General features: G+C 42.5%; 1 protein-coding gene across 1 annotated transcript in view; it reads right to left on the reverse strand.

Annotated features, from left to right (window-relative positions):
* Positions 1-25,546, reverse strand: part of ZNF804A (zinc finger protein 804A) — a 147,956-nt gene extending 122,410 nt beyond the window's left edge. The window contains exon 1 of the mRNA XM_040070012.2: positions 25,424-25,546. Coding sequence (XP_039925946.1) covers positions 25,424-25,534 — 111 coding nt within the window. The 5' untranslated portion in view covers positions 25,535-25,546. The remainder of the gene's footprint in view (positions 1-25,423) is intronic.
* Between the last annotated feature and the right edge of the window lie 2,024 nt (positions 25,547-27,570).

The raw sequence follows: 27,570 nt of genomic DNA on the forward strand, positions 1-27,570 counted from the left end.
CTCAGCAATTTTTCCTTTTGGTTTGTCAAGCTAGATACACAGCCAGATTCACATGTCTGCCCATCCCCACAAGTCCAGGATCTGGGAAAAGCTGACTTACACAACAGAAGAAAAATATTAAAAGTAGGAAGCTTAGAGGAAGAAAAATCCAAAATGTCTTCATCAGTCAGAGGGATGAAGCAGTATTTAATAGCCATAAGAACAGATACCTGAGCCATGACTGACCAGGAACTACAAGCTTCTCCGTGAACTGCATCCTTTTTCAAATGTTGGTTGATACTGTGAGAGACTAAATCGGATACATTAAACTTCACATAATAATCTAAATCAAATAAGTGAATATATACTATAAAATAACCAGTTTAGGCAGATTCAAATTATGGCATTGATAGGAACTAAAAATTAAGTACAGTGGAATTTAAATTCCTTGGGAATGAAAGCGAGAGCCCATTACGCTGCACTAGTATCAGCCGGCTAAGCTGTCAGGGCTGTTCCCAGGTGTAATTCCCTCTCCTAGGAAAGCGTCCCTCTGGATAAACCTAAGACCAAACCTTTACCTCCTGTCTCCCTTGAGGTGCTGTAACTCTGCTTAATCCTCAGCCAGGTCACAGGCAGCTCTTTGCTGGCATCTCCAAACCCTTCTCTGTAAAAATACCTGCTGTAGTCTTTTAAATTCCCCTTTACAATTGTCCTAAGGGATACATCGGCCCTTTTCTATTTCAGTGCAATATTAACAATGATTGATAAAATATACAAGTGGTTGTGTGTTTTCTTCTAATTCCCCAGCTTGCTGATGACAGCTAACACAGTCACCTCCCCCAATCCATTCTCACCTACCCCATCTTAACTTAGTAGCTCTTACTGATTATTTCCCATCACACTTGCCTCTAACCCAACAGTTTGACTCAAAGCCTTCTTAAGAGCTCCCTGCTATAGCCTCCAAAAGTTATTAAAATTGAAAGCATATAAGACACAACTATAAAATCATGTATTTGCGGATCCCTAAGACAAAACTCTTTCCCAGCTCCCAAGAAAACCCCCATGTATTTTATGATTTCATCACAGTGGATAGCTGGCCACAGCACAGATGACGGTGAGCTACAGTTCACGAGGGCCAGAGCCTTTTAAGGACAAAGGTGGGATTTCCAGCCCTCCTCCTCTGCTTCTCAGAAATCAACCCCCTACTTCATTCCCTTGCACACTCCTAAACCAAGGATGGCACTGCAGACCCCAGCCATCCAAAGGGGACGCCCAAGATGCATCCATCCATGTTTATGGATGCCAAACTTGCGTGCTACCAAATCTCTGCTGGAGCTCAAGCCTGGGCTAGCTCTGATATGAAGACATAGGTGAAAGGGATTTTATGCTGGATTTGTGCCGTTGGCAGGACAGAAAACAGCAGCTGTGGTTTGACGCTGACACAGACAGGCTGCGTGTGATTCGATACAAAGTCTACTGCCCAAAGCTATCCTTTCACATTCCAGTGAAGAGTGAGATCTGTGCCACATCCAAACGTTTTTCTGAGTTTGGCAGGGAGCTCAAAGGAAGGATGCATAAACTAGAGTGATAGAACCATGCCATCCTCCACACGACAGCAAAATCCTGCTCTCGCTTTATTTGCCCAAAGTTGACTAATACCTGTCTTCTGAACTGAAAATGTCTGTCATCCAGCCCAGAACTCATCCCAACTGTGCTCCAAAGAAACTGCATTCAGATAGACACAAAAAATAAAAAGCCAGATAACTCCAGCCAGAATTTTCAGTGATTCTCTACAGCCCACAAAAAAAAAAAAAAAACCCACAACTTTGTATGAGGTGCAATGTGTCTATGTGTTCGTTATTCAGCAATAAAAGACAGGAATGTAAAACAACCAGCATCTCTTTCAAAGTCCTGTGTCAAGGATGAGTGGGACTGCACTCACACAGAGCATTTCCAGGAATATTTACTTTAAACCTGCTATGTAGCCTTCTAAGATGATCTTACTTCCAGGCTAATTTATTTGTAAATTGTCAATAATGTATATTAATGTAAAACAGTTATTATCTTAACAACAGTTAACAATTGAATTCTTCCATCCTTAGCAGACCTCCACAAAATCATTTTAATTTTTCCTATATTTCTCTTTTTAAGCTAATACCCACGGGAATATACAATGTTAAATGTTGCAAAACCAGATTTTTGAATAGGAACAGAGAGGTGACCTTCTTGACTAAATTACTGTGCCTGGAAAAGCTGTAGATAAAATAATCTATCCTTCTTATAATTACTGAGGGATCTGTGGGGAGGGAAAAAAAGGAAGTGCTGTAATTTTGAACTACCGTATATAAATGCTAGACATCCTAAACCCCATGAGTAGATTTTGAATTAGAAGCATAAACTGATTAAATAAAACAAGCAAAAACCAAAACCAAGCAAAAGCCCAAGGTCATGCAAGCAGCCTGCACAGAGCAGAAGTGGTCAAAGCAAAAGGAATTCTCCCCAGCAGGACTCACTCTGAGATGAGAATCCACTCATGGGGAAAAGGGCAAATTCTCCACTTCTCCAGACCAACAAGACAGGAACAGAGGAGCTGATGAGCTCTCGTGCTTCCCACTGTGTTTCCTGTCCAAAGATCACGTTGAATTTGGGGGAGTTGGGTTGTTTGGGGTTTTGAGGGTGGAGAGGGAGTGTTGTTTCGGTTCTTTATTATTATTCCTTTTTATTTTCTTACTCCTAAAAACTGAGATCTGTGTCCCCGCGGGACTACAGATACGAGCACCTGGGCTGAAGGTGTGTCAGGAGTTTGGAAGCAGTCTGTAGAGAACAAAAAACATTTTCCCTGCCAAGGAGCATTACACGCAAAGAACAGTAATAATGACTTTATCACAGCTTTGCAGCTTTTAAATCATCATGGAAAATGGCAAACTTCTCCCCATTTGCTTTCCATGCTGAACTGCCTGCACCTGTACTCTTTTGCTTTTACATGAGACCAAAATGACAAAAGTATGAAGAAGTAGTGGACAGAGGCAAAAAGGATCTGTCTCCTTTACTAAGCAGTTGGCTGCTTAAACCCCAGGCATCGGGCTGCACAGATGTATCCAGAAACGCTGATCAAGTACTGGGAATTTCTGTTCTCTCAAAGAAAGTCCCAGGATTTAACAGATACTGGAAGTTTTTAAGAGGTTGAGAGATAAAATTCAGATGGAGTGCGTTGCTTAAATGCATCTCGGGCCTTTCAAATATCTGAATGCTTTAATCAGAATTTGCATTCAAGAAGATTAGAGTCCAGTTAACTGGTAGAAAAGAAGAATATTTAGAATTATCTCAAAGCATTGAAAAAATATTTTAAAACCTTCTCTCATAAGACACTTGCATCTTTGAAATGAAATAGAGGAGAGCAGGAGAGAAGAGGGCAGTAGTGAAAAGCATTTAATATACATTTTTTCCAAAGCGAGATCATAAAAAATACAAAGCAATGCATTTAATTAGTTTTTCTCTAATTATCTCCTCTAACACATCTTCCCCTCCCCCCATTTTTTTTTTTTTTTTTTTCCAAACAGTATCAAACAGATATATTCAGGATACAGACCAAAGTAGCTTCATTTCAATTACAGGACTTTTCTACTGGAATCGCAAGAAGCTGAAATACAAAAAGTGCTTTTAATAAACCACTTTTTGGCAAAGAAAATGAGATCAGCTCAAGGTTTCTCCAATGTCATACAACAAAGAGGCTGCAGCACCCTCTCACCCTGCCTGGGAGTCATCAGACTCACGCTCCTGCCTGCCAGGACACGGCCAAGGGCTATTTCCAGGCTTTGGCTTCCCACTCCCGCACCCAGCTGTGCTCAACTGCTCTTGTCCTTATGCTCACTTTGAGTCAGAGCCAACACATCTTCTTCAGATCCACCTGGAAAAAGTGAGCCCAGCCACAAGTCCTTCTCCATCAAAATCTAAAGCTAGAAAAAGAAAATGGAAAAAAAACCAAAAGAATGAAACAGAAAAGGCAAATAAAAAACCCCAACCGAACAACAACAAAAGCCACCAGGTTTTTAGAGCCCTGATGCCAAGTGGCAGCAAGTAGTCAAAGTGGTGACACTTTTACCAAAATATTCTGAAATATACAGCATTACAGATGGCTTTTCACTAGAAGCACGCACTTGTAACCCACACAATATTTACTAAAGCCAAAAGAAGTTAAGAGTTGTCTGGATTTGGTTTTTCTTTTAAAGCAATGCCACTGTAGCTCTAATTTCAGGTTTGCTCATTCTCATAACTCAACTTTTCCCCCCCCATCAACATTATTTGTTCATAAATGACTGTTTCTAGCTATGCCACTATTAAACTTCAAGCTCATATCAGAATTTCTGTATTCTTTCACCTTACACATCTATTAGAAATTTAGGCTGAGCTACTTCTTTGTAACTGAGAAAAGACAGTAACTTTTTTCCCCCTAACTTTAGCTCCATTGATAACATCAGTGATCCAATGAACAACAGGAAATGCTAGAGGTAAAATAAGGAAAGTACTCGGGGAGAGATTTTGTAAAGATCATTCCAGGCTCGTATATTTTACTCAGTTTTTATTGAGTAACTTCTAGGTGGGCAAAAAGCCAGCTGAACAGAAGGAGCCGGCACAGGCAGGTAAGAGTCACCCCATTTAGGGCTGGTATGTCCAGTTGTTCAGGGGAGCTGCCAGCACAGGTTATACATCAGCAACAACAGGAAAATGCCTCCCTACCAACCTCGCTACTTTGTGATCCAAAATAAGTACAAGTGACCTGTACTTCATTCGACAGGAAAATTCTATCTTTTAAACTCAGCATAAAGTACTTTTATACACAAACTAAGCTTGGCTTGCTTACTGGTTTTCTCTGAAAAAGCCAGGAGTCTACGATATAGTATCTTCCTTAATTTCATCAATATCAGTCTCTCAATGCATGAAATCATCAATATTCTAATAATTACTGCAGCCTTTTGTACATATCTCAGCATTTTGATACAGCAACAGTGAGCAGTTATGTCCCAGAAGTTCCTGTTGCACACATTTCATCATCTAAAGCAAACATTTGCTCAGATTTTACATAAGCATGGGGAAAAAAGTCTCACACAAACAGTCAACACTAAGAGGAAGGAGCCTGAGCTTTAAAGTCAACAGGCATTTTGTCACCAGCTCTGAAGAAACACCTCTGCTGCTCAGGTTGGAAAAGCGAGGAGGAGACTGAAATATCAGGGCAGTAACACTCACTTCTCTGGCCACACAGAAAGCTCTGCAGCCAGGAGAATATATAATATATCTGGGCCTTGTCCCATCTGCACAGACAGAGCGAGAGCAGTCAGACCTTTCAGACATCCCACAGCATCCTCCAGAGCTCCCGTTCCAGACAGGAGCAGAAGCACCTTGCATTTATTTATCTATTTTCAAATCCTTAGGCTAAGTCCATTTTTTCCCCCATGCTGTTGCAGATGCCTGTCCCCCATGCTGTTGCAGATGCCTGGGTCTCAAGGAGGTGATTAGGGAAGGCTGGACAGAGGCACAAAGTTGTTTCGACGCAGTGATGTGGGAACAACTGCTCAGGAAATGCAAGAGGGCAGCTCTGCTCTGCCGGTGCCAAGCTCCTCTCCCGGCCCTGGAGCACAGCATGGGATGTAACTTAATTACTGAACTTCTGCATTGAATTCTACCTAGTATCAGATGGAGAAGCAGTAAGGGTTTAACCGTCTTAAAATAACATTTCTAAAGATTGTGCCTTGTTTTTCTGACCTGGTTTGTACAATCCTAAATGGAAAGAGATTAGGAATTAAACATATGTAGTGTGAAAGTCACAAGGTTTGTTTTGTGAACTCAGCTCAATAAAGCCAAGTGGAAAGGATAAACTGCTTAAAGATGCAACCACTGAGAGAAGATCTGGAGACTGCAGGGATGGATAGTGAAGGTGCAGTTCTTCCCTAAATGAACCAAGAAAGACACAATCCAAGGGGAACAAAGACAGATAGACAGACGTGTGACTGATTCTGCTCTCAAATGTTTGGAATAGCTTGAATTTTTCTTGCAAGCTTAATTCTTGGTTGTCTACTTAAAGGAGATCCTCACTGGTTTTACTGATGAGCAGACCAATTAATTTCAAAGGACACATGAATATTCTACTGGGAAAAAAGCAACCCCAACCGCAAATATAAATTAATAAAGACATTACAGGCTTTCATACCATCACCTGTCCCACACTTTCATATCTCACCTGAAAGAAAAAAACCTGCTTCCAGTAAATGCTGTTTGGCAGAAGTGAGCACAGGAGCAGATGTGTCTGCATTAGTGCTTTATTTTCCACAGCGGGCGCCTCGGGACATCCCAACTGTTCTCATTTGCCACCTGTTGGTTCCCACCACGGAGAGGTCCTGGGGCACACAGGTGACACTGCAAGGTGTGCTCCAGGACCTGCCTAGCACATTACACCTGCTGCTGGCCTCTCAGCCCCCTGGAGCCGATCAGAGCCAGCAGGAAGGAAACGCCCTCAGGTCCATCACTGCACACACACACACACACAGGGGGTTTGCTGCTCTTGCTCTGCAGTCCTGCTTCTCTTGTGCCTCCTCACTTGCTGAAACAGACACTGCCAGCAACACGGGGAAGAAATTCTCTATGCTTTGTACACATCTGTGCAAAAGGGAATGTCTGCATGCAAGCATAAAATGCAATAAAAACTGTTAGGTGTTTTAATTTTGACTTGTTTTGTCACCTGGTAGACCACAAAGGAAACGGTATAACTATTATAGGCATGATATCTAATTGCACTTTTATCTTATAGGGTAAAACTCTGATTCTGGAAATAGCTCAACCTACATTATATGCAGACATATGGCCACATCTACATGATAAAGAAATTGCACAAGATGATGAATCTCTAGCTTGATGCAACTCTTGTAAATAAACATGTGCCATGACTGCTAATTAGATTCATTCCACTTTCCTAGATCCAACACACATTTTCTAAAGCTATCCAAAGGGCAGCCATTGGTCTGGACCTTTACTGGTGACTTAACTGACACTTGGGTAGAGTCACAGAGAGGAGTTTAATTTCATCCAGCTCCCCTGTGACTGCACTGCCACACAAATCACACCAACACGTGCTAGAGGGGAAAGGTGATTCACTTCCAGACTACAGCCTCTCTCTGAAATAAATTATAAATGCAGGTGCTGGAAAAAATAATTCTACATCATTCAAGCCACATCAGGGCAGCTCCTACAGCTCAGATGGGCAAAGCCGTTCACATCATCCTGGCTGAGCAAACCTGGATCAGTCTGCACATCACTTCTCAGGCTAAAAGTGTGCTCAGATAACAGGTTCCGCTGAGCCAAGGCAGTGGGTTCATTCCTACAGCCCCGTAAGTTACTTAAAAATTCACCAGTTACTGACAGAGGCAGTAGGATCTCTCTTCTGACTCCCAAGCACTGGGATGGATCAGAAAGCACCACGTGGGTAGAAACTGGAGCAATCTTTGGGCTCTTCAGTGGGTCAGCTACACCTAAACTATCCAAAGGCATATCTATCTAAAAATATATATTAAATACTAAGATCCAAATAAGGATTTGATTCACTCATCACTGCCCAGTTAGAGCAGACCATTGAAGAAATCTCGTTTACGGTGCATTTTATTACTGGAAAAGCAAGACAGGACTGTATTTTAAAAGCTGTCACTTACTGACAACTTGCAATATGTGGTTACAAACACTGAAAATGAGTGAAACGGACACTTTGCTTTAGGAAGGATGAGAAGGGAATGGCTGGTACATGTCTTTGGTCTCAAAACATAGGACTTAAGTCTGGTGATAAAGAAGTGTTTGCAAGACTAACAACAAAAGCTTACATGTTAGAGGATCGAGTGCATGTATGAATTCATGAGGGGATTAACTTCATTTACATCCAGGCAATATTAAAGAAAACAGAAAAGCCACTGCATTCATTTAAAAAAATATATAATAGTGAAAATTGGCATTTAATGCAGCTTAAACCGGAAAAATAAGCAGGAAATATTTCCAAAACCACCACTTTTTTGGTTACGTGAAGACAGTCAGGAGTGCTATGTTCAAGTGCCAGCAAAGCCCATGATCCCTGCCTGTCTAGCAATTTGGGCATGTTCAACTAGCAGTCTAACACTTAATACATTGTAAGGAAGCCAGTTCTCTTCTGGTATCTGACACCTTTAAACAATTTATATATTTCAGTACAAACTGTATTTATAGGTGGTAAGTGGATCTAAGTATTAAATAATGAAGAGATGTTCTTCCCATCAGTTGAGTGATTGCAACATTAAAGAATAGGTACATTACTGCACAAAAACTGCTAGATTTTCCCCTCAAAGAAGCTGTTTCCTAAATATTTCATAAAGTTACTTTTCCGAGTGGCACTAAATATTTTTAAAGACGTTACCTCCTCAGTAAATGTCTCACTAAGTGGCTTTTTTGAACAAGGCAGCTGCTTTCCAGCCATTTAGCTTTTCTACACACGCGAGCATCAGCTTGATGAATGGAGCACACAGGGTGCCAGACTATTCAGAGCTGACCGTTCTCCGTGCACACACACAGGACAGCGAGCACCTGAGTGTGCACACACCCAGTGTCTAGAATTACCACGCATATACGTTTATTATATTGGGTTGCTGCTGTCATCTGGAGATGCCATCCTTGTAGGAGGCAAGCTGGAAAAAGCAAAAGGACACTGATCAAGCAGGCTTTAATGAGATTTGACAGGAAGAGTCCAAAGTTCCACAATCTTGTTTTTCCTCTGTGCCTTCTAGAAAACATGAAGTTTAATCAATTTTAAATTTTCAGTATACACTTTAAAGCATATCCTTCATTTTCTGACTTTTTGTAGCTCACAAGTGCAGCACAAGGAGCAATTCCCAGCTTTCTTCACCAAAGATACATCCTGCCACAGGTCCCTGAAATCTGTTCAAAAAATGGCCAGAGAGTCATGGACTTCTCTGGAGAAGAAATCTTTCTTTCCAGTATGGACATTGCCCTCTTCCAGCTACCAGCCACTGGACCCACCTTAGCATTCCTTGGACTGCAGATGAAGCAATCCACACTCTCTGTAACCAGCTAAGTCCTTCTTTGCCCCCTCACCCCCTCTCATTTCTTCAAAATCACCTTTTCACAACTTCTTTGCATCTTTGTGTTATGAAAAAAGCCCAGGTCTTCGTCTTAGTGAGAGTAAATTCAAATCAGGCGAAGCATTCACCATCACGAGAACAGTTTGAAACCACAGACTTCAATTTTGCCATGATCTCCTCATCCAGAAAAAAAAACAAAAAAAAACAAACAAAAAAAAACACACACACACACACACACACAAAAAAAAATTATTGCAAGAAAATTCTAGAAGAGGCATCTTCACTGTCATGCTATCCCACCCTGCTTGTTCAACCTGAATATAAGAACAACTGGGGAATATTTACAAGCAGCAAAATAAGAGTGGCATAAACCAGTTTTACCATTCTGTCATATGCAACACCTAAATACAAAAATTGTCATGTTTTTCCAATCAGCTAAATGCCAGCTGCAATGGTATCATTAAATCTGTACCAGGTCTAACAAATTAACATGCAAAGCAATTAAGACTGTATTAGAGACCTCATTCTTACAATATAATCAAAAATGCTTCTTTACTTCTGACAAAAAACCATAAATGTCAAAACAAAAGCTCAGAGCTCAAATTCTCATTTTCAGGCTGAGCAAAGGCAGTTAATCTACATCTGAAATGGCATCCAATTCTGAAAAATGGTTTGGAAAGATCTGGTATATGAAATGGCATAAAACTCTAAAAATAATTAAAAAAAAAAATAGGAAAAAAAAAATGGCAAGCATTAGGGAGGTATAGGCAGAAAGCAAAAATATGGAAAAAAGGTACACGGAAAGAAAAAAGCAAAGCAGGAGTCCAGGACAGACAGACATAAAGAAGTACAGGGACTGACAGTACATTTAACAAATCATCTTCTCAATTACAAGTAACACAGTCACAGGTAGCCCCCTGGTAGTCCTCCAAATCATGGATGTAAAAGAAAAGAAACAGGGAAATAAAGCAGCAAGAAACATAAAATACTAAAGTTTAACTTGTTGGGGTTTTTTCCCTTAAAACAAGTGTTCAGTGACTTCAAGAGAAGTAATCATTTGATCTGTTTACTTTCTTCCAAGTATTTCTCAAATACAAAGCTCGGTCATAAAAATGATCACCCACCAGGCAATCTTAGTATTGCCGGATTTTATTTCATTTTTAAGTGTTCAACTATGCATAACAATTCATCAGCACTGCCTTTTAAAGTTTTATGATGTTTCCTTTCCTTCCTTTCATGGCCAAGCATGGCACTTCAGCCAGAGTGAAAGCACCGTGGCTGTGCCACCCTACAGGGACCTCACCCCCAGCACAGAGAAAGGGGGACAGAAGAAAACAGAAGGGTCACCCCAAAGCAAAGCAACACGAAGCCACAGCCAGCTATGTCCTCTGCTTCCCTGCAGCCATGAAGGGTGAAAGAGAACAGGCAGATGTAAGAGCTAATCCTGTTATGAAAAAGTTGACAATAATGTGTATTTCTGCAGCCTGGCAGTCTGGGAAATGGATGCTGCAAAAGCAAGATGCTTCTTCAGATTAAATAACCACACATCTTGACTGCTCTCATGCTTTTTTAGAAGTAAAAATGCATTGAGGGTGACTAGCACTTGTTTGCTGTGAAGCTGTAATTCATTCATGTCTGTCATTTTAAAAATTCAGTCTATGAAGAAATGATGGTTGCAGTAGGTAAGTGATAAGAATGAAAATCTAGTCAGGGTGGCAAAATTGAAAAAATTAAACTGTACAACTCCATGAGAATCAACAGTTAGATCTAAGTTCAACAAAGTGCATGTATTTCTAAATATGTGCCATGAAAGTAGGAAAAGTAGAGTTAGTTCGGGGGGGGGGGGGGGAGGTTCCAGAAAAATAAACCTTCAGTGGATTCAGATCATCCCCAGAAAATCATATAAGGAGAGTCAGCTAAAGTTGACAGGGAGGTCAAAGAGCTGTGCTACTAAATGAATGGAACCACCAAGGTGAGGTTTGCACCAGGCAGGACAACACAAAATGCTCACTAAGCTGGGGAGATTTTCCACACGCAGAGAAAAATAAAAAACACACCGGGGAAAATGAAGAGAAAGATTAGAAGACAAAGAGGTCAGAAATAAAACTTATGTCTCTGTGTTGAAGTAATTCATGTTTAATTCTCTTCTGTCACAAGAGAAAGAACAAATATATCCACACACATACAGAACTTAGAGCAATTAATAGTGCAGAAGGAAATAAATCTGTCAGCTCCTGACAAGGATCACATTATTCTTACAAAATACAAACAAGCCTATCTTACAAGTGTTTTAACCCGGAATTTATCAAAGCACCTTCTTGAGAAGCTGAAAATTCTAATGGATGCCTCAAAGGCAACAGAGAAATCACAGCACAAGTAGAGACTCCAGAAAACTAAAAGCTCTACCCAGAGCCAAACACTGCAAGGAATCTGAGGAGTGGAGGAGGGAATAGGGAAGTGATAAGAATAGAATGAAGTGAGTGGTCCCAGTGATGCTAGTGGGACTATGTATAGAATAAGCACATGCCACAATAAATGCAGACTGCACAACCCACCCCCAGGTACCTACACATCAAGGAACAACTAGCAACGACCATGGAATTCTTCTAATTCCACCTTTTAAGCGGACTGCTGGGAGGTATTTTGATAGATTTATGCTGAAATGCTGGAGCAAGTTCAAATAAAAGCCACGCCAATACCAAAACTGGAGGAACTGATGTACAAAGAAAGGAAAACAGCTAAGTATGCCAAGCTTGAAAAAGGTGCAAGTAATGAGGATTCTTACAGCTTACAAATATCTGAAGGATGCAGCCACCGAGGAGACAGCAATTAGTCAGGACAAAATGGCCCTAATTTCAAATAACACAAAGGAAGCACAGTTGCAAAGCAGTAATAGTTTCAGGAAATCCTTTACGTCATAAAAGTGCAACGACAGTTATTTTAAAGCACAGAGCATCCGATAGAGATGTACACATTAGATCATCTTATATGGAGTCACTCGTAGTCTACAGCTCTGTCAAAGCACAATCATGATCCTACTGGATGGCTGTCAGAAACAGGGGACACCTAAGGAGCCTTCTACTGCTCTTTTTTTTTTGGGTGAGCAATGGTGACTTCTATTCCAAACCAAACTGGAGAAAGGTTTGTGTGGAAATACAACTATATTGAGTATTTACGGCTACACACTTCAATGAAAATTTCAAAGTGATTACAGCTAATAAATACACTATTTCCAAGCCTCTGAAGTGGTATTATGATTCTGATAGACCATATGGTTTCAGTGTATTTATACTGCGCTGAGCTCTCCACATGTCAGCTGTGAGTGTGTTCTGGGGACACACAGCAGGTTTGAGTGGTGGGGGACTGCGGGGGGACCTTAATGGGACTTCTGGTGGGTAGTGCAACTGCTGTGAACCACCCACCCCACCCCAAACTGCAGCACTGCCAAATTCAAGGAAACATTTCCTCAACCGGAGTCTTCTTTCCCAACCCAAATACCCACATCAGTAATCAAATGTTGGTGTTAATCGGCAACAAATTAAATTAAGCAAAATACCCTGTGCTCAGACTGTTCTGCCAGCACCAGGAGCAGATGCTTTCCTAGAGGCAGTATTTAATTTAGTAAGACCCCATTCACTTGCTAACAGCATTGAGCATGATCAAGACCTTTTGTGTCATTGGGAAAGTCGTAGCTGCTTTAAGAGTGCCCGTAAGTAAACAAGAAATGTTGCTGAATAACATAAAACGTCACCAACTTCTTGCAACATCAATCCTGTTCTTCAGAGAGACAACAGAACCTCTAAGAGAAGGGCACTGAGTATTTCTTTTTTATAGGTCACTGAGCTATTAATATTTTTTACTTTTCCTAACTCTGTTCCCATGGAGTTATGAGACAGACGCATAGCCACATTAACCCTGCTGCAATCCTGCCATTCCATTGAAAACATGACCTGTTAGTAATTAATCTTAGAACTACAGGTAATAACAGTGCTCTCCACCTTACCAACAGCACTGCTCATCCTGCATTTACAGCTTCTACAAGGACCCTTCACAGCGGAGAGTGAACCAGGGGAATGTGTTCGCTGCTGCAAAATGAGACAGGAGCCACTGACTTTGTAACCCGTGATTCACCAAAAGCTCTTTCTTCATTTCATTTTCTGCAGTTAAACACATACTTGGAGAGACAAAAGGTCCATTTGTTTCTCTCTCGATGCCCACATGTGAGACTCATTAATGTTAATTGGATTTATGAGTGCCTGCTGGAAAGAGAAGAAACCGTAAAGATTTCCCACTTGCAGGGAAACAATCAAAAGAATAATTTTTTGTGTGTCTTGCTGATGAAGAGATGAGGAAATAATGGATGAGTCACTTTACATTATGATTCAAAATTCTTAAAATAGAAGAATTTGAAATGAAGAAAGAAGAAATGAAAAACACTGATATCTGTATAGGTCATATTCATGGAAGGGACTCTTTCTAAGAATCCAATTTGAACCTCCAAGTATAGTCCTGCTTCTAATTACCCAACTCCAAGAAGAAATCCTGGTCTCTGAATTGTAATTACACAGATTTGTTGCTGTAATTCAATTTGTCAGGTGTAAAATACAAGTGCAATTTCCTCTACACACCCCCCCTCCCCACAGCCTTCAAAGAGGCACTGAACTTGAGCCATTTGATAATTTATTCCATATTGTAGCTTTCACATTTACTATGCATAAAACTTCTGACAGATTTTTTTTTTCCTTTTTTTTTAAGAAGGTGATTATACATGGCTCTAGTTACTCTAACTGGTTTGAAAATAAATCCAACATTCATCTCATGGCTACAACAGAGCATTAGCCACCACCTCCCTGGCCTGCGGTGACCAGGGCACTTCAAAGTAAGCTCAACATTTCTGCTACCTCTGAAGTTGGGATGAAAGAGAACGTCCTCAATCCTCACACTCATGCACCGATCTGCTCTATGGGAACTTCTCCAAGGTTAGTCCTCTGCTCAGCCCCAGTCAGCTAAGTGGAGACTCTCTGAATCAACAAGGCCACTCTGACAGAAAAGAGAGTTTCAGCCACTCACAAAGAACTTTGGCACTTCCTTCCTTCAGGATCGTGTTTCCTCTACGACAACCAAGAGCTATAAGAAATGGATATGATGCCACAGCACCGTGTTAGATAATAGGCTTCAATATACAGAGTATATATCAACCCTATTGTATACGTATGATAATATAAAAATACACATAAAAAAATGTAATATGAACTAAGTATATAAATATATCAAAACCACAAGCATGCCACACCCACTGCAGGAAAAGATGCAAAATTGCTGAACCATTTCCTGGAAATACCCAAACCGTGGAAGTATACACTGCCCATCCCACTGTGCAAGAGCTCTGTGAGCTGAACAAGATAAGGCTGACAGTTTGTTTCTCATTTTTCCCCTCTTTGAAACAATATATAATGAAGGACTGCAGCACAAAATGCTTTAGAAAATGCTTGGCTTGAGTTTTCCTTGCCTCTGCATAAAGCTGTTCTAATGACAACAATTCAATTTCTCTGTCAGTTGTGTTCCCGAGTACCTTTTAAAAGCCTTTCCAAAATTAAGGTTATATACTCCAGTAATTTTCAATATGAAAAAGTGTAATCAATAAAATACTGCTGATAATGCACACGATTTGCAAAGAGTGAGAGCTAAATATGAATTCGTTTTGGACAAGTTCCGAGTCTATCATCTTTCTTAATTACAAGTTGGGTCATTGACTACAAATCGCATGACTCAGCTCGGGAATCCCTACAAAGAAATCCTAAGTAGATTTAATAGTTGCATTTGATTTATTTTGTTACTCAGAGCTGAAACAAGCCGTGTGTTTCAGACCTCTGGCAGATCAGGAGCTCCCCAGAGAACGTCAGAGCAGGCGCTGCTCCTGCCAGCTGGATGTCACCTGTGATGAGGGAAGCCAGAGCATCCAGGGGTCCCAAAAGGTTGGGAACAGGGCACAGCAGGGACACTCCCCAAGGAACCTCACCACAGAGGATTAAATTAAAACTACTCTTCTACAGATCAAACGCAATCAAATTGTAACCTTGACTGAGGGTGGAGGGACATTTAGTCCTACACTTAGCTTGAAAGCAGAGTCAATTAAATTAATGCTGCTCAGTCAAGTTTTGGGCATCTCCGAGGATGGAGATGTCACAATCTCTCCTTCCAGTGCTTGACCACCCTCAATTTTATTTTTTGCTCCCTTGTATCTGATCAGGATTTCACATCCCTTAACTTGAACTTGTTGCCTCCCATCCTACCCTTCCAAGATGAGCCTGACAGACCAAAAGTTGTCCAAGTCTGTTTTCCCAGCGCAAGAACCTGAACAAGCAACGCAGATAGTGCCCCTGCTGCCATGGATATGCTGATAAGGGCAGGCAAACCTTTGTCCTCCAGCTAGAACCTCCAGTTCTATCATGATGTCACTCCCTAACGATGTGTTATCCCTTGCCTTGGCTGTTCTGGTTTCCTTCACACAGCTCGCTGGTTTCCTGTCAGACACTGGGAAACTCCACTTCTCCTTCTTTAATTCTCCCTTATTTATAAAGCAGCTGCACTCTGGGCACACTTGGTCACCACAGGGAGCTGGTGGTGCAGCCACAGGTTTTGCTAGACTTTTCTAATTACACTACCATGACACTTCCATACCCATGAGCACTCCGAGGTGTTTCATAAAGAAAACTTCAAGTATTTCTGACATCCTGTTGGTGGGAAGCTTTTCTCTCTGCTCAGCATTAGTAACACAACAGGCTACAACTCCACAAACCTTCGGAAGCAGTCCTTTAAAACTGCTTTCATCTCTTTCTAATCCTTAATTCCACCTGCTAGTTCATGCAAATTCACTGATTTCCCAAACAAACAGGTGTCAGATGATTTACCAGCTCATTTGCACAGCAGAAGGACATGCAAATATTATCTTGATTTTTCTCCCTCATGAAGTATTTCCATAAAACTATCAGAAAAAATTAGCATTGCAATTAGAAATATTGGTGCAAAGAAGCGAGAAAACCCATTTATTCAGCAGTATGTTCCACTGCTACCCTCAGAGTATCCTGAAGTATTAACTATATTTTAAGAATGTTTCACAAGCTAGCAGCATAAAAGGTATTTTGCTTTTAAAAAAGCCAGCTAACAACCTTGCATTATTTGTAGAAACAGTTGTTTACTGCTCATGTAGACGAGCATTATGTTCTTCATGCAATTACATTAAGTTTCCAGAGTCTCACTTTTAAGCAAACCTAAAATCTAAAAACTTTTTTTTTTTTTACAATAAAGAGTATTTTGTAAAAATGGAACACTTAAAAAAAAAAAAAAAAAAAAAAAAAAAAAAAAAGAAAGAAAGAAGAATACACCCACAGTGTACTATGCTGCAAATTATAAGAAGCCTAAGACTTCTGGTATAAAGGCATTTCTACCACTTCTTTACTTTGCCCTTTTTATTTAAATTCAGAAACCCACCCAAATGAGTGTTCAATACTCATATAAACAGGCTCAGAAACTAAGTGTCAGGACTGGGACAGGCAGGTTTAGGGGCGGGCAAGTTTTGAGGACATCTTTGTCCATGTTATACTCTCTCATGATAAAGCCAACTGTTTCCAGCAGAGGAAGACAAAACATCCTATACAATTACTCATCTTTAAGCAAACTTCACTAAGTAATTATACATTTCAATAATGACTAGTTGGAAGAAAAAAAAAAAAAAAAAAAAAAAAAAAAAAAGGGGAAAAAAAGGCCTTTTGCTTTATAAATTTAGGCTCAGATTGTTTCATGGACTGCTTGGCCAGACCTCTAACGCATCATAATCCTTTACAGACCCAAGTGTGCCCCAAGTTTTAATTCCAGACATTTTATCAAAATCCATTTGATGAAGGAGTAGCTGATATTCTGTAATGGGTATTGTGGTTTCCTGCCAAAAACAGTTGCAACAGAAATTAAACACTTAGAAATTGCAGCTATTTAAGCAATTTTATCCTGCCATGTAAATCAAGATGTATTTATCATGAGAAAAACCAATCCACAAACTTCAGGGACACCAAGATCACAGAATCATGGAGCAATATGGGCTGGAATGGACCTCAAAGACCATTTAGTTCCAACCCTACTGCCCTGGGCAGGGACATCTACACTGATTTGTATTTGTTGTGGAAGTATGCCACCAGTTAGATGGAAAGGAAGCTCCTTTCCTAAGTCCAGAAACTCATTTCGGTAAGGCAAAGAGGCAATCCTAATAGATATTTTGCAGAGCTAAGTTTGAAAGAAAACAAATCTGACCAAGATTTGGCCAGTGTAGGCAATCAAGCTATATGCTGGCTGTGAGAAATCTTGCAGCATGAATATTTGAGTTCAGCTGGGTCCCAGAGGAGGTAGCCTGATCACTTGCTATTTCGGGAAAGAAGCCTTCTCTAAAAATATCCTCCTCGCACACATAAAAAAATCATTTAAAAAATGCAAATCACCACAGTCCGACACAAAGCCTGACGAGTCCTAAGTCGATGGTACAAACCAAGAATGTTGATGAGCTTCTAAACACAAACAAACAAAAAAAAATCTCAGTTCCTCAAACCAATTCTCAACATTCTCCAAGCCACTTGCAGAATTTTAAAACAAAATCTGTTCTTCATCATATGCAATCAGGGAAGCAATGACAGGTGGGAGATATGGAGATTCCTCTCCAGGCATTATTTCTGGATTTGCTCGTACAGCTGTGAGGAAAGGATCCGCATTTCCTTTCTTACACCGCTATCTGCACAACAACCACCCATTTAAAATTCCATATTAAAAATATTTTGAAACTTCCCCTCTGAATTAATTAAAAAGAAAAAAAAAATTAAAAGTTCCCGCAGAAATTCATGTTCTCACACAATCCAAGAGTGTTCAGAACAAACATCCTCTGCCAAGGGAGAAACAAAACCCTTGTTACTGCCCATCTGTATCCCTGCCTCGGCCAGTCCTCAGAGGAAAGGAACCGTAAACATATTTTAACAAAATAAATTAATTACACTATGAGTTAAAATCTCCTGGTTCCTGACGCCTTCAGACAGTTTCTTATCTCCATTGAACAAACAAGGTTAAACATGACAAATATTGTGCCTCCTTGTGAGTAAATGTTGTTTTGTTTACTTTGGGTTTTTTTAAACAACAGTAAGTCACAGCTCATCATATAACAGTCTCTCAAGAATGCTGGGGGAAAGCATTTGTTCTCACTCAAATGTGTGGAAAATAGAAGGGTCTGACAAGTATTTGTTTTTAAGGGACTGGTCAGATATAGCCAAATCAGGAAGGCTCACTCCCTCTCCCATGTTTACAATTGAATCACAAGCGAGCAAACAAAAAAAAGTGGACTTACTTTCCACTACCACCAGACAACATTAAAGAATCCATCTTATAAATAACTGTTAACTGCATTAAGATATGAAATCATAGAAAACGTTCTGGATGGATTTTGTGGGATTTTTAAGCTCATCCTTACCTACATTTTAAGATGCATCTGAACAGACGGCTTTGATTTTTGAGAAGAGTAATTGTTCCTGCTGACATGCCTGAATGCCATTAAGAAAAGGAAATATTGCAATTGTTACCAGTTAGGGGCATCAGAGATCTTGCAGATACTTAGTCAAGTCCTACACAAAACCCCACTGTGCTCAGCTAAGAGGACACTCACCACTCAGTGTCATCTAGATCCACAACTCAGAGTTAACTCTTTTTTTCAATAGTGAAACCCTGCTGATAGGAAGGTCAAGAAACCTGAATTTTCCCAGAGCCCACGGGAAAGGCAAGACTTTCAGGATTGCAATCTGCACCTTGGAAAGGTCTAATTGGTTTAAAAACTTCAAAAATGTCTGTGGCTTTGAAAATACAGGAGCCAACTTGCTGTTTTCCAGTCAGCAACATGGTAAACAACACGTTAGCAACGCCGTTTTCCAAGTGTGAGCAACATGTTAAAATTAATGTTGTGTATCTCGGAGCTAAGAGATTGCCACGGGTATTTGCATCAGAAAATATTCAAGGCAAAGGCTCGCCTCAGACTTATTCTTTAAGGCCTCGATCTGAAAAAAACTAAACAAGTGTACTAATTTAACCATGGTAATAGTCTAATTACGTTCAACAGAATACCGTGTTTGAAGCTTACCATGCATTTAATAAGCTTTTACAGTACAAAAGTCTGCTCAGTAATAGCTCTGAAGCAGAAGCTGCCCCAATTTAAATCTGCTGCATGCTGGACTCCAGCTCCTGCTATTTTTTGGACCAGATGACGGAGTCACACAGAGTCTGATGGACACAGGAGTGCTCTATCTCGCTGCACAAGGCCTGAGACCTCTCTGAATTGCTCTGGAAATGCACTTAAATTCTGATAGTTTCCTGTTAGCTCACCAAAACATGCCTGCTGATAACATTTTGAACCAGAACTGTTACAAACAGCCTTGCACAAATAAACCAAGTTACCTGAGTTCAAACAAATGGACTTTGGAAGTAGGACAGAGTTATGATTTCATTGTTCCTCAATCTTTACCAGTTTATTCTGTTGTTTTCTGAGTGGTTGGTTTTAATCATGATCCAAGTAATGTTTATTAATTATTAAAATTAAATTCAGCAGAATTTATTTCGCCACTTTAATATTTTAATGGGTTAGGGCTGTTCAGCTTCTCTCACAGAAAAGATGCGAACGTTTTCAAGTTCCGAACTTCGGTCAAAAGAGACATTAGCAGATCCACAGGGAACATAATCATTGAAGAAAGTAACAGGTGATTTTTCTCCCTTAACTAATACAATTCTGGCCTAGCAACTCAACCCTAAAAGCTCTGCAGCATTAAAGATGAAAAACAATGTATTGCAATAGTTCCGTTAAATTCTGTGCGTGTAAGATAGAATTGAAAAATTACCCTCCAGCTACTGTTAATATACAATATGGCAAACAGAACTGCAGGATGTCATTTTACCAGTATTTAAAATAAACCTATGGTGAGTATTGGTTATTTTATACGTGTACTAGATAGCTTGAAATCGATGGACATTTACCCTGATCATGCAGAATTACAACTGCAGTTGTAATTCATCAGGAAATGTTTTAGTTTAATACTCTCTTCCTGTAGTAGGGAATGGATGTTTGTAATAGTAATTCCCATAAAATACATTTTTATGTCCACCACCACAACCTATTTACTTTAGTAGACGTGGGAATACAAGAATATTCTACAAAGCATAAAAGAGCTAAAGACAACAGACAGCCTGAGCAACAGATGGCACTTTCAGAGGGCACCAGTGTGACAGTATTTGAACTCCATGGAGTTTTCATCAAAAAATAGAGGCATGACCTAGGACTTCTAAAAGGAGTTATAAACAAATTAACTACTTTATTAATTAATTAACATCCCTGCAGTCATAACCAAACTGGCTGGGAGGCACAAAGCTGTACTACATGGTAGCGACCTGAAGTTCATGAGATCATTTTCTCCCCAATGCTTACGGCTTTGTGTTCAGAGTTTGATTCCAGTTTTAAACAATTTGTGACTGCCTCCCTTTGACCTGGGGACCACTGTTTCCATTCTAGCCCCCTGTGTTCATACTCCTAACTAAAGTATAAGCCTACATATGTAGAGGTCACTTTGTCACAAAAACTATTGTGATTCCTGTGTTTGGTGTATTTGGTCCTTTAACCAACTGCTTACCAGGACCTTTCTAATCTTACCTACTTTCCACCTGCATCAACAAGATACTTGAAACTAGAATTCCAATAGCAATTTACACCACACAGAGGTCTAAACTTTTCCCTGACTTCCTCAGCCAAGTGACACCACCTTACTCATTCTGATCACCACCAGAGAAAATGTATTTGTCCAATTAAAGGATGTGAATGAGCCCCACATATCCAGTCCTCCACCTCTGTAAATCCCAAGAAAACAGACCCATTTACACCAGTGCAATATCTTAAGGTGCAATAGTGGATACTCAGTCACCAGCCACATACCAGCTACTCCGAAGACCAAAGAGTTCAGTTCTCCTGCTAACCAACCAAAAATTGTATACATTAACTGGGATAAATACTTTTAAATGGTTTGGGGTTTACATCCCGAAAGACATTTTAAGAATTTTAAAAAATCACGTGTGGTTCTGATTCCAAACGACTGATATCTCTCTCCAGAAAGCTGTTTTTTTCATCCAAGTTTCAATACTTTTTGAGATTACAAAATGCAAGACAGCAGCCACAGCATGGAAGATGAATTACAAAGACAGACTTCCGTAATCTGGCATCAATAACATAAGGCCCTGAAAAATAACAGAGTAAGTGCTTTAAAAGATCAAGACCATAGTCAAAACAAAGATTTTGTAGCAAAAAAAAAAAAAAATTTATAAACTGCTACAGCCAAAAAGAACACCCTTGGGAAAACTTCATAGTCACCAAGTACAAACCCTGAGGTGAAATGGCCAAGCAATCAGGCCAATATTCATCGAATAGAACACCAAAAAGCATGAAAATGCAGAAAGACCACTAGAAATTTAAAACACCATTGCACAGCACTGACCCACATGGTAAATTTTGAGTTCCTTGTACAGAAACCATCCGCCACACAAAGATCACATGGCAGCTGGTTCAGTTAGACACTACTCCAGCAACAAAAAAAACCCTTCCAGAGAGCTGCCATGGAGCATTCCAGTGGTGGATTAGCTATTATTAGGAGACTGTGCATATTTGAAGGATATTTCAGGTAACAGAAATTGAAGAGGAAGAGGATAAAGCCTTACTCGGTGGTGCAAACACCACTAATTTCTTTTACCCATACTGCTCCGTTTAGTAAGAGTTTGGAGGCTTTTCTTCCACAGGGGCTCATTTCCCACCAATTCACCATTCAGATTTATTTTTCTGACGAGTAGCAGCAGATAACAATTACGCAAGGGATCCCTACCCCAACAGCTACCCAGTGGGCTGGGGGTACCACATGCGCTGAGTACTGAGCAAAGCTACAGAATTTCATGTGGATACACATTCCTTCATGTCCCACCCGCACCTAACTAAAGGTCCATTCACAAGAAATTTTTTTCTTATTTAATTTTCAAAGTTTTTTACAGTAACCTGTTCTCTCAGTTACCTAAATCCACCCTCTCTTTTGTTCCCTCTTGTGCCTTTCACTTCTCTCTGAGCTCAGCTTTTCCCAGTGTCTTCTCTTGAGGAACAGAACTGTGGCCTTCCCCATCATCCTCCTGCTTTGTACCTTTATCCCTCATGCACTTGTCTCCCCCTCCCAAATAACCCCACCTCAAAGCCCACACTCAGCAGGCATTAAAGAAAGATGTACTTTAGAGAAACACCAAGGCTACAGAAATGCTGTCATTCCATCTTTTCCACCAAAAAGTAACTCTCTGATGCTCTTCACTGAGCAGTTTTTATAGAAGGCCAAAGCTTTGTGTTTCACGTTCCCTACCAGCTGACCAAAGGTTTGCAGCTCTTTCTTGCTGCTGTGTTCTGGGAGTTTTGAACCAAATCTTCATAAAGTTTTAAGTGACTAATTCTGTGTGAAACAGAACGCAGGCAGAGGACAAACACATAACGATCACCCGCAGAGACAAACAATCAGGGGAAAAAAAATCTCTCAGTGACCTCTCCTGGAGAGCAGGGGAAAAAAAAAAAAAAAAAAAAAAAAAAAAAAAAAAAAAAAAAAAAAGTTTCATGGCAATACCAGGTCACTCCAGAATGGAACAGCAGTGAAAAGGCCCAAAAAGCTTTCTCCCCTGAAGCTTGACCCGCTCAGGTTTGAAGAGACACCTCATAAAATCATACTGAAAACTCGATATCATCTGACTAGATCTAGCACTTTTCTACTTGATGTGAATTTCTGCTGAAACACACACACTCATCTTTATTTCTAGACAGAGTGTGGTGGCAGAACTCTGAAGGAGAACCAAAACTTAACAAATGTAAGTTTTGCACAGAAGCAATTCTACGCTTTACAAAGGAAGGCTGTTTTCAGATTCTCCTTGGTTTATGAGAAAGCAGTGATTTTAGAAAGCTTGGAGCTCAGATGAAGAGACAATGAATGCTTTACAGCAAATAGGAAGATATGTCTGAGTCAGAGCTGCTTCAAAATTTCTGATTTTCAGCTTTACAGATTGCTGTTTCTCCTAGTCTTACTCTATGATGGAAGACAGGAAGAGCATACTAAAAGGCTGTGTTCTTACTGGAGTTTCTGAAGACTTGTTCTAGCTTCCACTAGTAAATATTTTCATCCTTCCAAGTCTGAAAAGCTTGTTTACAGTGAAAGTGACCAATCCTCTGAAACAATGAAACATCTGATTCTCCCACTGAAATGGAGGTAAACGTACTTCAGCACCTCAGAGCTATCCATCTGAGCTAGCAATGCCCCATATCACAACACAATGGCATCTTTACCTCCTATAAATTAAAAAATAGCCCAAGCAGAAACACAAAGCCTTCATCAATACCATTTATTTCATAGGGAAGGATTTCATCTTGCTATCCACAGAGCCAACATCAAGAACTCTTCCTTTTCAACCCAGCAGAAACTTCGCCAGTGCTCACTGCCCGCAGCGAAGCTGCTAAGCTAAGGGCTCCCATGGCAGTCCCACAGCCAACACTGCCTTGTCTCCCCTCACACCTATCTCACTGAAGAGCAGGGTTGAGTCAAATTTCTTCCATGAGTTCATTTTTTTTTTTTTTTCTTCAGAGGTATGAGCACTTCAAAGCCCACACAATCATTATTTTTATTTGAATTTGAAGTTAGCGCCAATCTTTCCCAAAATATTTTGCTCAAAAATAGTTTTATCAGTAGATAAATTAATCAGGAATATTGAGAATAAAGGGCTGCCGCTCTTTTTTTTTTTTTTCCTTGCCAAGGGAAAAAAAATAAAAAATAAAATGCTGTTGAAGCAGAATCCATTATGAACTGCAAGACAATACACAGTCCAAAAGTTACATCAGAGTATTCTCAGTCCTGCCAAATGCATCTTTACTGAAATTGTTTAGTAGGAAGAAGGTGATGTATCATGCCATTATTTGAAATGCACCAAATATTTCTGCAGTAGGTCTTAGGTTTGCAACTGTTACAGTGAAAAATTACACACATATTGCCATCTCATGGATACTACAAATACTTAATTAAAATTCCAAGAACGCAAACCCTAACAGAAAAATATGCAGAATCCACAGCAAATAAAATTGTAAAGATTTACAACGTGAAAGCAGGAACTTCACATTTGAAACAGTCCAAAAATCTGCCTCGGATTCTCTCGTAGTAGTTACTATTTTTATGACTTGGCTCAGACTTGCTTTAATCTCTTTATTTAGGGAGAAATTGCAAGCTTGCCAACTCTAGCAAATGTTAAGTACTTCAGTAAATTCCCCATCAATATAGGTCGTGCATTCGAGGGAACAAGAATGCGGTGAGTAAGTTCTGCTCCCTCTCCTCCAAAGGGGATTTCAGAATAAGGCAGTGATGGGCGAGAGAGATAAACAACGTGGCTAAGCCCCTCTTTCAGCTCCATCCTCCTCTCCAGACATCTGTCCACACGCTGCGTTGTGCCGTGATTGAGATGTTACGTGATGCAGCTAACCCAGCCCGCCGTTATCCCGCATCCCCTTTATCTGAGCAGGCAGGAGGGAGAGCACATGTACCGCCAAGGCTATTGCATCGTCACTCTACCATTAAAGTTCGGCAACGGCACGAAGCGAGTTCGAGCAAGTCAGCAAAACCATAGGAAAGCCAACAGATGTAAAGATGCCTAAGCGTGGAGGACGAATTCAGAAACAGTCCGAACAGCCTGTGCGGACCTTCCCGAGCATCTAAGCCAAACTGCCTGTCAAACCCTGAGTTTGGCTTTTAAGAAGAACTTGGCAGCCAGCAAACCAAAACGCGGACCGTTTCTCAGGCAGTGCTCGAACAAACACATCTCTGTACCCAAACAAGCGAACGGACAAGTTTCGGGTCCCCCTCCCGCTCTTCCCCGGGCGGGACGGGACGTGCTGGTGTCCCCGCACGGGGGGACAGGGCCGGCGGTCACCGGGGAGCCCCGGCGCCGGGGGACGCGCTCAGCCGAGCGGCGGCCGCCTCTCAGCGACCTCCCCCGGGCTGCGGAGCCCCGGCCCTGCAGCTCCCCGCCCAGAAGGGTCCCCGGGCCGCCCCTGCAGCTCTGCGGGGACGCGGCAGCGCCTGCCCCGGGCGGGAGCCGAGGGCACCGCGTCCCTGCGGCGGCAGAGGAGGGGCGGGCGGCCCCGGCTCCCGCCGCCCAGAGCCGCCGCTGCGAGCCGGAGGAGGAGAAGGAGGAAGGGGGGAGGCGAGGGAAGAAGCCATTACCAGAGTTTTGTTGCCGTTCTTGCTGAGGGGGCCGCGGAAAACTCCCTTGATGTTGCGAAAGTGCCCGTTGCTGAGGTGCGCGGAGCTGATGACAATGTAGTAGCACTCCATGGGGCCGGGGCCGCCTCCTCAGGCCGGGCTCGGCGGGGCTGGGCGGGGAGGGCCGGGGCCGGCGGCGCCGGGGCCGGCGGGGGCCGGGGGTGCGGCCCCTCAGGCGCGGCGCGGCCGCGGGAAGAGGAGGAGGAGGAGGAGGATGCGCGGCGGGGCGGCCGCGGCGGAGCCGAGCGAGCTGCCGCCGCCGCTTGCAGGCATAGTGCTATTATAGCGAGCAGCCTTGCCGGTCGGCTGCACTGAGCCAATGGCAGGGAGCCACTGGGCTGGTACCGAGCGCTGTCAGAGGAGGACATCTGTCACACGCCGCCTCCACCGCCACCCACCGCCCCACGCCCCGCTGCCCCCGCCGCGGACGGGCCGGCGGCAGGTAAAGGGGGACGGGCGGGGGGAGAGGGCAGAGCCGGCGCCCCGACCGCAGCGAGCCCCGCAGGTGGGGTGTGCCCTCCTTTTTCCGGGGGTGGGGACGACGACGAGTGCGATTCCTCAGGGATTTGGGGGGATGGAGGGTGGGCACGGAGGAATGGCCGGGGTGCGACGCCCCCAGCCCGACGCTCCCGCCCTCCCCCCTCCTCCGAGCAAGCCTCCGCGCCCTCCACCGCGCCCTTTCGCTTTTTGTTACATATTTCTCTAACACCCAACTCGCGGGCACCTCCACCTGCCCGGGGCCGAGCAGCCCCCCCGCTCCCCGGGCTCCATCGGCCGCCGCCCCCGCCCGCCGCTCTCGGCTCCTCTGGCCCGCGACAACGCAATTGGGGGAAATCGGTCAATTTCTCATCCCCGCTCGGGGTAAGCTCCATCCCGCCCTTTGCTGCATCCCCGCCGCATCCCGCCCGGCAAAGCTGCAGGATCGAGAGCGGGCTGCCAAAACTTCTGGGTCACGGCGTCGGGAAGCGCTTAGGGCCGCATCCCCCCTTCCCGGGGCGCCCTCCTCCCTGGGGTCCCCCGCATCCCCGCTTCCCGGCGCGCCCGCCTCTCCCCCGCGGGTACTCACGGTTCTCCCGGCCCGGGGCCGCCGGGGGAGGCGGCTCTGCCCACCCGGCCTGGCAGGGCTTGGGCATCTGCAAGGAAAAGGACAGCAACCATGGTTTCTTGCGGGCTCTGGCGCAGGCTCTGCGATCCTCAGCCTCTACGCCCGTGTAATGTACTCGCTCAGTTCTACAAAGCCCCCAGCAAGCTGGACTAAAAACCATCAGGTACATCAGCATGAGGTAGCTATGGCATACCCCCGCTCCTTCGCCAGCATAAGTGTTCCTTTCTCTTTTGCAGCACACAAATCGGAGCTGGCTTCCAGAACCAGGATTTGTCACAGCGTAAGATGTGCACAAGAAAGATGCTCAAGTGTGGTTTGTTGTTTTGTTGGGGTATTTTCCCCCCCATAAGATAAGAACCCCCCCCAGCTGTCTCATGGGAGGTGTGAAACACTCGTAGCTGGCTCCTCTCCCAAGCTGCTTTACCTTTCATTCTGGATTGTAAAAATCAAAATTGATGGGATGAATTTCCAGTGCCAAAAGAGGGAACACCTTAGAAAAGAAGCCCAGAAACATGATGTAACATCTGAACACGTCCCTTAGTCAGCACTTACTGCTGGCAACATAATAGCAGTGTCCTATGATCTCGTCCTCCAAAAGGATGAGCTGCTGCCAGAAGATTCAGGATGGGGACAAACGCAAACACTTCCCTGGCAGAAATTTTTGTCTCAGGTGTTTGCATCCTTGAGGAAGGAAGCCCCAGTTTTTGACATGTGCCTCCTTCTGATAAACATCTTCTATCATTTACCTCTGTTCGTACACAGTGAGTAGTAAATTTTGACAGCTGTCTCTCATTCTTCAGCATTTTCAGCACTTGGGAAGGAATTCTGGAAATGGTGAAAGTGGAGAGCTTTGACAGCCGAGGCACAGGTGAGAGATCAGAACTTTCTGCCTCTTGTTACAGCCAAAAAAGGAGCGTGATAATGTACACGCACAGTAACGCGATTTTTCTGGTTATGAGGATGTACGTGTACATCTAGAAATAACCAGCAAGTTCGTTGCCAT

This window comes from Hirundo rustica, chromosome 7 (genome assembly GCF_015227805.2).
Source record: "Hirundo rustica isolate bHirRus1 chromosome 7, bHirRus1.pri.v3, whole genome shotgun sequence".
In the NCBI taxonomy this organism is placed as follows: Eukaryota; Metazoa; Chordata; class Aves; order Passeriformes; family Hirundinidae; genus Hirundo; species Hirundo rustica.